Source organism: Gasterosteus aculeatus, chromosome 1, assembly GCF_964276395.1.
Source record: "Gasterosteus aculeatus chromosome 1, fGasAcu3.hap1.1, whole genome shotgun sequence".
Taxonomy (NCBI): Eukaryota; Metazoa; Chordata; class Actinopteri; order Perciformes; family Gasterosteidae; genus Gasterosteus; species Gasterosteus aculeatus.
This window is the reverse complement of record NC_135688.1, coordinates 10,060,292-10,071,527: the sequence shown is the minus strand read 5'-3', so window position 1 is coordinate 10,071,527 and position 11,236 is coordinate 10,060,292. Positions and strand designations below refer to the sequence as shown.

Below are 11,236 nucleotides of genomic sequence, written 5' to 3'. Positions count from 1 at the left end.
ACATCTAGTCAAATAAGACTGGAAGATCAGACAGGGTTTAGCAGCGATCCCGTCACTTCTGGACTACTTGTGTAACGCTCATGTTCAATTATTTTGTGTTTTCATGACCCCGTACTACAATGCTGGTTTATGAACACACATGCTTCTGATTTTGTGGAAGCTTTTATTGTAAAACCCTTTACAAACTACATTGTCCCTTGCGGGGGAACTTGCAGTCAGTGGGCGTCTTTGTGTGCAGCCCCTTTGGTCCTGCTACACATGACAGTCAAATTCAGTTACTGGATGTTAAATTAAGCCGCGGTATTAAGTTTCCTCTCCGACGCCACCTTTCCAATCTATTGTCCGTGCCCCTGTTTCTCAACTGTTCTCATGATACCTGAGACACATGCAGTTTTTTTCAGTTTGTCCCAGTTGCAGAGGGTCACGTGACTGTTGTTCTGTCTGCCAAATGTATAACATTAGATTAGATTTGAATGACTTGACTCCTGGAAAGTTGTTGACTCCTCCAAACATCGCAAGGGCATACACAATGCACAACACACCATGAAAATATGCAGCAACAAAGGGGGAAAAAAGACAATTGAGCTTTTCCCATTTAATCACGGTTGCATACACGCTCTCTTCCTGGTTTCAGCATTGATTCAAGTACTTTGTGAGTATTTCTTAGTCCTTCTTGTTCAACGGTAAAAGATCACATTTTGAAATTTGCTGTCACCGCAAAATCTCATGTCCTCACATTTGTGTGTGTGTGTGTGTGCATTGTGTGTTTTCATAGATGGGGCCTCCTCTCTCCTGAGCCTGTGGGTTTAGCTATTGAAGTTGTGCTCTCTCACAGAGTGAAGCACTATTTCACAGAACCGCAGTGATATCCTTCACACAGTCAGGGGGAACAAAGCACGAGATTGAGATAACAAACTGACCACTGAGAGAGAACGTATTTCTATCAGCCGGTTTATGGCCCTGTGGGGTTTATTTGCTGTTTAAAGGTGCTTTTCTCACAAAGTTCTACTGGTGGAGCTTTGTTTAAAAGCAGCTCGGTGTGTTGTTTGAGCGTAAGATAACCCCAGGCCTTCTTACTAACCTTACTAACATACTAAACTATCACACTGGAGTCCTTAGTATTTCAGACAATGCCAGTCTCTTTACGGGTTGAAACACATCTTCCCAAAAAACTGCAGGACGATATGCGTGCAACTATGATTTCTAGAACATTGGACACTGATCTATGACGGCATGCATCCCGAGGACGGATAGAAGAAAAATGTGGTGAATTTACCTGCCATTCAAATGACGATGGATTAGATTAAGTTCATTGCTGTGCTTGTGGATCCCTTTGACGGTATAAATACAACACAAATGGTTCTCTTTGTTTAATGGGTACTTGGGAGGAGAGCAAATAAACACACATGGGAGGGAGGTCTCTTCACAGTTCCAGTAGCAGGCTGCTGTCGGGCAGCTGTGTGGGCGAAGCCTCTGCCTCTTCTCCTCGGCTAATGCAGCGAAGTTTAACCGCTACTCGGATAAAAAACGAGCTTCGGATTAGTCTTGGCAGAGGCTTTTATGTTTCTATTTTCGGCTTTCAGACTAGGTTTAATTTTCTGTAACTTTTCTGTAATTATCCTCTTCATCCTCTTGCATAAATTGGCATTAATTCATGCTTTTTCACTCTATAGTGCAATACTTTGTTGGAAGTTAGTTTATGGTAGCTTTTTAATATTAGTTTCTATTCACCAAAACATGTATTTCCTAAACACTAAGTGATTTAGCGACTGAGTGGTCACCTCGGTGTCCACGGCTCAGCATGTCAGGATCAGGAATCAGGATCAGGAATCAGGAAACATTTATTGCCAAAATATGTCAGACATACAAGGAATTTGACTTGGCGGTTGGTGCGTGACAGTAGACGGTGTAACAATAGACAACAAGACAGCAGTGCACAACTAATAAAGTAAAATCAAATGCTAATGCTATGGGTTAGAATAAGGCTATGGGTTAGTAAAAAACAAGAGAATAAAGTTAAAGTTAAAAATTAAAAATATTTAAAAATAAAGTGCACTAGCGAACAAGAGACAAAGTGACGAGCGAAAAATGACAGTAAAGTGACATGTGCAGTATGAAAGAAAGTGACCGGTGGAATATCAGAGTCAGACAGTGGGGGACCGGGCTCTGTTGATGAGCCCGACTGCCGACGGGAAGAAACTGTTCGTGTGGCGGTGATGGAGGAGCAGAGGATGGACTCGATGATGGCCGTGTAAAAGTGGACCATCATCTTTTTTGGCAGGTTGAATTTCTTCAGCTGCCTCAGGAAGAAAAATCTCTGCTGAGCCCTCAGCTGATGTTCAGCTCCCACTTGAGGTCCTGGGTGATGATGGAGCCCAGGAAAGGGAAGGAATCCACAATAGTGACGGGGGAGTCACACAGAGTGATGGGGGAGGGTGGGGCTCTGTTCCTCCGGAAATCCACAACCATCTCCACTGTCTTTAGAGCGTTGAGCTCCAGGTTGTTCTGGCTGCACCACGACACCAGATGGTCAGACTCCCACCTGTAGGCGGACTCGTCCCCACCAGAGATCAGTCCAATGAGGGTGGTGTCATCCGCAAACTTCAGGAGCTTGACGGACTGGTGACTGGAGGTGCAGCTGTTGGTGTACAGGGAGAAGAGCAGAGGGGAAAGAACGCAGCCGTGGGTTGTGTTCTTCTGCAGCCAACTGATTGGGGTACATAAGGACACATACTGACAGCCTTTTTGTCTGAAATGTCTCAAATTGCAGTACATTCATTCTATTCTATCACCAATTTAGTCCAGAACATCAAGGCAAAGCATAAAAGTGCCTTGTGCTTCAATGAAACCCTCATTAAACGGAATTTCATAAAGCGTTATTCATTTGTGCTAAAAATGTAATGTTACATTTTAAAAACGTGACAATTAAAATTGTATTTTTAAATGACATGCAGTAATTGTCACCAGAAATAATTGCAGTGATGAGACAACATGTCAGAAAAAATATTATTTATTATAAAATTAGATTTTATAGATTATCAAAGATTAGATTTTTAAGATTATATTAGACACACAAACACACGCTTAACAAACGGTTCATAATAAAGAAAACAAGCATATATTTGACATATTTCCTGCTGTGTATTGGGGGGACAGATTGGTATTCTCTCAATATTGGGGGGACACGACCCCCCCTTCCCCCAAAGGATGCGTGGTTACAATACTAACAATCAGATACAATACTAACACAACGAATCACAAGAGCCGCACCCGTAGCCTTTGCATATCCTCGTCAGGATGAAATTGCAACCTGTACGTATGACAACTGCCAAAAATTTGACCCCGCCCAGCTTACGTCACAGCGGGGCAGCCTACGTAACAGGAGGGGGGGGGGGCAGATTGCCTTCCCGGATAAGTAGGAGCTGACGAACCAGCGAGCTTCGCGCGCGCGTGTGTGTGTGTGTGTGATAGAGAGAGAGAAGTAAACCGCGTCGCGCAGCAGCGTCAAAAGTTGCTCCCACCACTTTAACAACAGTTTGGGTCCCACGCTCGCGCTCTTTAGATAAATATTTATCTTTTTTAATATATATATTTGACGCACTATTGGCCGAGAAGATGGGCATCGAGCAACGGAAGCTTTCGAACGGGGAGACGCACCTCGACGAGCCCCTGGCCAACGGAACGAGGAGCCCCGACCGGGGCGACCGGGGCCCGCTGTCCCAGCGCGTGAAGAGGATCGTCATGGCCAACCTGCTGGTCATCCTCACCGTGGCCGGCGTCATCGTCGGCGTTTTCATCGGACTCGGCGTGCGCCACGCCGCGCTGACCCGGACCCAGGTGATCTACGTGGGCTTCCCCGGGGAGCTGCTCATCCGGCTGCTGAAGATGATCATCATCCCGCTGGTCGTGTGCAGCCTGGTGTCCGGCTCCGCCAGCATCGACCCCAAAGCCCTGGGTAAACTGGGCGGCTGGGCCATGCTCTTCTTCCTGGTCACCACCTTAATCGCCTCGTCCATCGGGGTGGTGATGGCGTTCATCTTGGCCCCGGGGTCGGGCTCCGTGTCCAAGCCCAGGGTGCAGGGCCTGGATGGCGACGTGCCCGTCGCCAAAGAAGTGATCGACTCCTTCTTGGATTTGGTCAGGTGAGCGCGCGCCACCCGGTCTTCGTAGTGTTTAATGGTGACGTAACTAGCCTGTGGTCGTGTACACGTTTTAATTAAGGCTCGGTATTATTCTAAAGGGCAGCAATAAACCCCGAGACACACTTTTGGCGTATGGCTGAGTAAGTCCCCCCCCCCCCGCATAGGTAAGCTGCTGGCGCTGTAACGACAACCCGCAGTTGCATCAGCTGAACGGCGCCTTCCTCCACTGACTGTGTACGGCGCTGTTCCCAGGAGCACCGGCTGTGTTTCACGGTCTATCTTTGTAGTGAGGGGGCCACGTGGTGGGACTTAACTCCACGTGTTGTTGAAGCGCCCCAACCACCCCCTCGTGCGGGCTGTGCGCCGGGTGTCTCTCCCCCCCCCCCCCCCCCGTGTTATAATAAAAAGTCTGCACGCACAGCGCCGCTGTTACTTGGCTGACAGACACACGTGGCAGAGACACATGTTGTCTCAACGTCTCGGCCCTGGACGGGTCAGTGACCTTTGCTCACCAGTCTCACATGTTATGCCCCCCCTCACACACACACCTCCCCCCTCTTTCTTTATTTGTCCCTTTTGAAAACTGAGTGTATCTATTCCACGCCTCGCTGCTCTAAACGCGTCTATTTAGGACACTGGCTCACAATTATGTGCCCCGTGCCCCCCCCATGCGTCACAATCATGGGACATGTGTCACCTCTCCAGAGAACCAAAGGAAGGAAGCATTGCGTTGCATTGAGTGGGGGGGGGGTCCTGGCTGTCCTGTTAGGAAATACTGAGGCGTCAACATCTTCCGACACATCCTCGTCATCTATTGAATTTCCAGTGAAACATGTTACGAGTTCGAGGCGTTTCTATTGTTCTGTTTTACACCATAATGGATAGAGGGGAGGGGGGGCTCACTTATCTGAGTCAACATTTATTCATTAGATTAGTTTACTCTCCAGTTAAAGTGCATTGAACCACAACCTTTAGTAAACACGCTGCCACACACGGTCGTGTGAGCTCGGCCCCAAAGGTCCGTCTCATGTTCTTTTAAGTGGCTCCTGTTAAGTGCAAACTTGCTAAAAAAACTCCATTATTGATGTGTGTGTTTTATTTTAGTGAGGGACATGAACTAACCTAGATGTTTCGCCTTTAACATTAAGTCACTGTTTGTCTAAACCTTTATACACTCTGGGCTCAACTGTGTGAGTCGTCGTCAGTTTAAGCGCTCCGTGGCGCTTTCTGGGTTTGCATCCTTCTGGTTGAAACCTGTTACGTTACATTAAGTTACATTCATTACGTCATTTCGCTGACGCGTTTATCCAAAGCGACTTACAGTAAGTGCATTCAACCATAGGGATACATTCATACATTGAAAGTCTCTTTGCATAGAAGAGTCAGCTAAATGACATGCAATGCGTGAATTGTGTATTAATAGAAACACAAACTGTGAGCCTCCCTCCTCCGGCAGTGTGACCCGGCCTTTTCACATAAAAGAGTAACAGGGCAAGACGTAACCATTTACGGATTAACATTGTTTCCCTTACATAACCGGTTCTGGTCTGGACCGATTGGTTATTTAATATTTTCTTTGGCTCTCTGCTCCTTTACTGCTCCTTCTCTCCTCACTAAAACCAGTGCAGCGGTCCACTCCACTTATTAGCTCCTAAACGCAACCTATTGGCTGCACTTTTGTCCTGTATTACTTCTTGTATTTCTAGTTCATTGTACCAGACTGCAGTTTTGAAGAACATAAAGACAAGTCAGTAATGCTCCTCTCGTGCAGGACACAAGGAACCAACGCACACGTTTACACATCGCCGTGATGGGTCCGAGGACAAAACCTGTGGCTCTCATTAGAGCGGATCCTAATCAGTTTAGCTACTCCTTCAGAGCCGTATTGACATCCTCTTGCCTTCCTTTTTGTTTGGTGTCCCCGTAGGTGACTGCTAATGTCTTATTTTTTGAGCTACAAGGAAGAGATGACGTTGAATACTTCAGGCGTAACACGATGTATTTCTCTAGATGTTTACCTTCCCCAGCACATTTACTACATGGTTTGGTTGAGTATTCTCAGATGCATCTAAAATACATTATAAATGAGATTTCACACACGAAAGACCGTGTGAGTCTCTTTGGAGGAGGAGGATCGTGAATCATGGATCATAAAGTTGGCAGATCCTGGTGGAACAAACTTAGTATTAGTTCATTAGTCAGCCTTCCGGTAAACAAGCGTCCCCACCTAACAGCAGCGTCTGACAGTATGTTCAGTGCTGATGATTGACCGTAAATATTGTCTTCCAAGAAAACTTTTTTTTTTGTTTTTTGCCTGTATTGGATATGAAGTAGACCATCAAATAACAAGGGAGGAAAAGTAGGTCCATTAAGCTTTCAGCTCTGCATTATTTATGAGAAATGATATTGTGAACTTCATGGCTCGGCACAGGATGTAGTTTGAACGGGCTCCCGCATAGATCCGTACACTTCTATCACAATGAACAGCGCTCAATGACAACAAGCGCTTCTTTATCTGCGTCAGACGGTTGAATGGAATTTTTAGCAACGCGACGCCATTTGAATATCCAAATAAAGTTTTACTATTTGCTAGACAGCGCTGTCACATGATGTTTTATTCTTATTTACCATGGTTCAATGTCAATTGTATGTTCAAAATAGCCTGTGAAGTTGATGCCTTATTACTACAAAACCTTTACAAATAGTCGTATCAGGCCGAGGTGGGTTTAGGAGTTCTTCACAGATCTAATCTACTGTGGGAACTAAGTACCAATGCGTGTGCTTGTTAGCAGAGAAGTAACGACACACCAGCATTTAGCAAGAGGGGATAAGACTGGGATTATTGGTTAAGTACTTTCGGCTATTTCCACATGATCGATCTTGTGATTCCATCTGTTTGAACTATCGCTGATGTCCAGAGAAGCAGAGACTCGTGTTTAAAAGTGTGGCTATAAAATCGCATGAAGCTCGATAGTTGATAATGAACATTGTATACTTCATCCCAATTGGTTCTAAGCTAAACAAGCTAGGTTTTTGTTTTAAAGTTATTGAAAGATGTGTCCTTTTTGTATAAATAATACATGACTTTTTTGTTGTTGTATGAGCGGAAAAATAACATAATTTCTATAATTGCTCTGCGGGTCATTGCCTCATGTTCTTCATTGCACTTCTCCAAAGCATCAGCGCACACTGACCACCACAGGAGTTCACCGCATTGTTAATCTTTCTTTAATTTCCTCCACACAGAAACATCTTTCCCTCCAACCTGGTGTCTGCTGCCTTTCGATCAGTAAGTACTGCACTCTGATTTTATAATTCTGATTTTAAAATGATGCGACTAAATACATTAGATTACATGCGTGTCGTAAACTCACTGGAACAAAAAAAAACTTTCTTCCCCAACCAGTACGCGACCAGCTACAAGCTGGTTACCAAAAACGGCACGGACGGAAACCTCACCGTCGCCGTGGAGAAGGTGAGCGGACGCACGTTCTAGTCGTCCACACTAAATGAACGCGTCTCCACAAGGGTTGCTGGTGCGACTTCTTGCGTCCTGACGGCGCTTCCCCTGTGCCTCCAGGTGCCCTTTGGAACCGACCAGGACGGCATGAACATTCTCGGCCTGGTGGTGTTTGCCATCGTGTTCGGCGTGGCTTTGAGGAAGCTGGGCGAGGAAGGAGAGCTGCTCATTAAGTTCTTCAACTCCTTTAACGAGGCCACCATGGTGCTGGTCTCCTGGATCATGTGGTGAGGAAACCCTGCGTGTTGGGAGGGATTGGATTTGAAATCCCCGTGGAGCTCCGGGTTACGTACCGTGTGGCTTTCTCTTTGTGCCGCGCTCCAGGACCGGAGTTCTCTAACGGCGTCCCTCCTCTCCACAGGTACGCCCCCGTTGGGATCATGTTCCTTGTTGCCGGCAAGATAGTGGAAATGGAGGATGTTGGCAACCTATTTGCGAGCCTGGGAAAATACATCGCCTGCTGTGTCATCGGTCACGCCATCCACGGCCTTCTCGTGCTGCCCGCCATCTACTTCGTCATAACGAGGAAGAACCCGTACACCTTCCTCTGGGGCATATTTACAGCTCTGGCAACGGCCTTCGGAACGAGCTCCAGGTAATAATATCCCTGCTGTGACTCTACAAAAAAAACGTGCACCATCGTCTGCGTGCAGATGCCTTTTTTGTGCGCTCACGCGTCCGTTGTTCCTCAGCTCTGCCACTCTGCCCCTGATGATGAAGTGCGTGGAGGAGAACAACGGCGTGTCCAAGCACATCAGCCGCTTCATCCTGCCCATCGGCGCCACCGTCAACATGGACGGAGCCGCGCTCTTCCAGTGTGTGGCAGCCGTGTTCATCGCGCAGCTGAACGAAACGTCCCTTAACTTCATCCAAGTCATTACCATCCTGTGAGTCCCGAAGCCGTCCCGCGGTTTACCCGGCTGGATACTATGTCGAGTTGGATACTATGTCGAGTTGTACACTTAACGGGTGTCTAACCGCCGTCATCCCCCTCCCTGTGTGTTAGCGTGACAGCTACAGCATCAAGTGTTGGCGCGGCTGGCATACCTGCTGGTGGCGTGTTGACCTTAGCCATCATCCTGGAGGCAGTGGGACTGCCCACCAACGACATCTCGCTCATCCTGGCTGTCGACTGGCTTGTGTGAGTGCAGCGCCCTTTTACTGTATTCCGTGTTGACGGAGCGCTGTAGCCAAGGAGCCGATGTGACGTACTCCGCCTCGTATAATCCAAGTGCACTTTGCCTCCTGATGGGATTGTTGTCTTGAGCCGATAATATTTGTCTCGCCCGTCATCCTTTCTGTCTTATTCTTCTTCTTTTTAGCGACCGCACATGCACAGTGCTGAATGTGGAGGGCGACGCCTTCGGGGCGGGCCTCCTGCAGCACTTTGTGGACCGCGGGTCCAAGCAAGAGGAGGCAGTAGAGCTGAGCGAAGTCCGGATGGAGGGAAATCCGTCGGCGGCGGCCCCCGAGCACTCGCCGCTCATTGAGAAGCGGCACAAGGACGGCGCAGGAGGTGACGCGTAGTCGCTCACGTGATCCAGCTGCTGGCACCGTGAATGACGCTCTTGACATATTTTATACATCCCTGCAAAACCAAAACGTTCTTTTTCTTTCTACATTTGTTACCTATTGACTCCCCAGGCACCAATTTTGTAAACTGATATTTACCACTTTGTCCACTTTTCTGGTGCAACACGTGACAATGTCTGACTTGAGATGTTGGCGAGGACCACACAGCTCGCTGCGCCCAGCCCATGTTACAAAGACCGTTTTTATATTCTCCATCTGGACTTTTTCTTTTTTTTTATTTCAATGTTCTTCTACAGGATGTTGTGGAATGTTTGGTCTTAATACTTTGTATGTGAACATGAGTTATTTTATTATATATTATTATGGCCACTTTCATGCAGATAGTACCCACATATTTAAACTGAATTTTGTCATAAGGGACATTGATTGTAGTCAATACTGCATATAAATAGCTTACAATATCTGTGTAACAAAAGGCACAATATTTTTTTGTAACTGCCCAAAGCTAAATAATGGATTTTTTTCTTAATGACACGAATGGGTCAACACGCTGGGCTACTCGATGAACCTCAGAGCCTTTCCGCCTTTTCTAATGGACATCAATGCAATCAAAGGCAATGTAACCTCAGGTTCAACAACGGCTTAAGACTGTCCTCAATACCCGCGAGACCAAAAATCACGCAGACTCCACAAAAAGGCAGGAGATTGTTGAAACTCCAGCTAACCTTGAATGACGTGCGTGCGTGTGCGTGTGCGTGTGTGTGTGTGTGTGTGTGTGTGTGTGTGTCATACCTTTTACTCAAGCTGTTGCGCTTTTGTTTGATATTTTAAAATATGAGTGACTTCATGTGAGGTCTAAGAAGTAGGAGTCATTCAGTACGAGAACGCCTCAAAGTTGACAGAATATCACCAGTGGACTGATGACCCATTTTGACTGTTGATGCCCAAAGGATTTAATTGAATGTCTCGACTTACAACTTTTTATCTGGGTGTGATGGGCGAGACATTTTAGTTTTGGGTTGTAGGCCTCCTATTGTAAGCTGGTGATGCCTCAAATCATTATTTGTTAAATTCATATTTATTTTGATAATCAAAATCCTAAGACAATTTTTGGACTTGTTAGTAGCTCCACTTTTTTTCTTTTGTTTTTGCGATCTTCAATGTTTCTTGTAATAGCTCGTTGGTGAAGGGCTTTTTATTTTTATTTTATTTTTTTTATTGAGTCCGCGTCTAGATTTGTGTATAAGTCGCTTCTATTTAGTGACTCTTAAAATTCCCTCTTGCAGCTTGCAGAGGTCCGTTAGAGAAACCTGAGATGTGTACGGCTTTTTAGTGTGCGGTTGATGGTATGAGTTGTGTTGACTACCGTAGATGGAGTCAAAAATTGACACTTTCTTAAATGAGAAAGTGTGTCCATATTTGTCTGGTACTGTATATGCAACACATGTTATGTATGTTTAGCCAGTTACACTATTGAATGTTTATCTAACAGTTTAAAGGTGTATCAAATCAACTGCTTTTGTGCTCATAATGTTGTTGTTTTAAACTAAAACCAACTCTTAAAAGATGTACATGGAACTGGTTTAGTAGTTATTTCCATGATCAACATCTATGAAATCATTGTAGAACTGAGTCATCCTTTCTACATGTATGTCATAGGACATTGTTGACCATCGCTTGCTTTTTTTTTTTTTTTTTTTAAGGAAGTGAAAATGTAATCATCCTCTGAAAATTTACGCTGTATGTTTGTCTTTATTTTTTGTGCAAAGGATGTGTTGTATATTTGCACATGTTAGCGATCGATATTGCAGTTGGGCTACTTTTTTTAAAAACTTGCCCGGTTAGTCTGAATTTACTCTCCTTGGGCGTTTAAGCAATAAAGGCGTTTTTTTAATAAATTGGCTTTATCTGTGGGCATCGTTGTTCTAACCGTTTCACAGTGACTTGCTGCAAGCCGGATGGCAACTTGCTTGTGATGCTGTGCCGTCTCTCAGCGCTGTGGATCCTTATCCTATTAAAAGGCAAAGGGAGGATTGTGAGG

At 45.7% G+C, this 11,236-nt stretch overlaps 1 protein-coding gene across 1 annotated transcript; it reads left to right on the top strand.

The window, feature by feature from the left end:
* Window positions 1-2,998: 2,998 nt before the first annotated feature.
* Window positions 2,999-11,093, top strand: slc1a5 (solute carrier family 1 member 5). Its single transcript, XM_078104843.1, has 8 exons — window positions 2,999-4,142; window positions 7,389-7,431; window positions 7,549-7,617; window positions 7,723-7,889; window positions 8,024-8,257; window positions 8,355-8,549; window positions 8,669-8,803; window positions 8,985-11,093. Exons 1-8 carry the CDS (start codon window positions 3,616-3,618, stop codon window positions 9,187-9,189), a joined length of 1,575 nt encoding a protein of 524 aa, XP_077960969.1. The 5' UTR covers window positions 2,999-3,615; the 3' UTR covers window positions 9,190-11,093.
* Window positions 11,094-11,236: the final 143 nt, after the last annotated feature.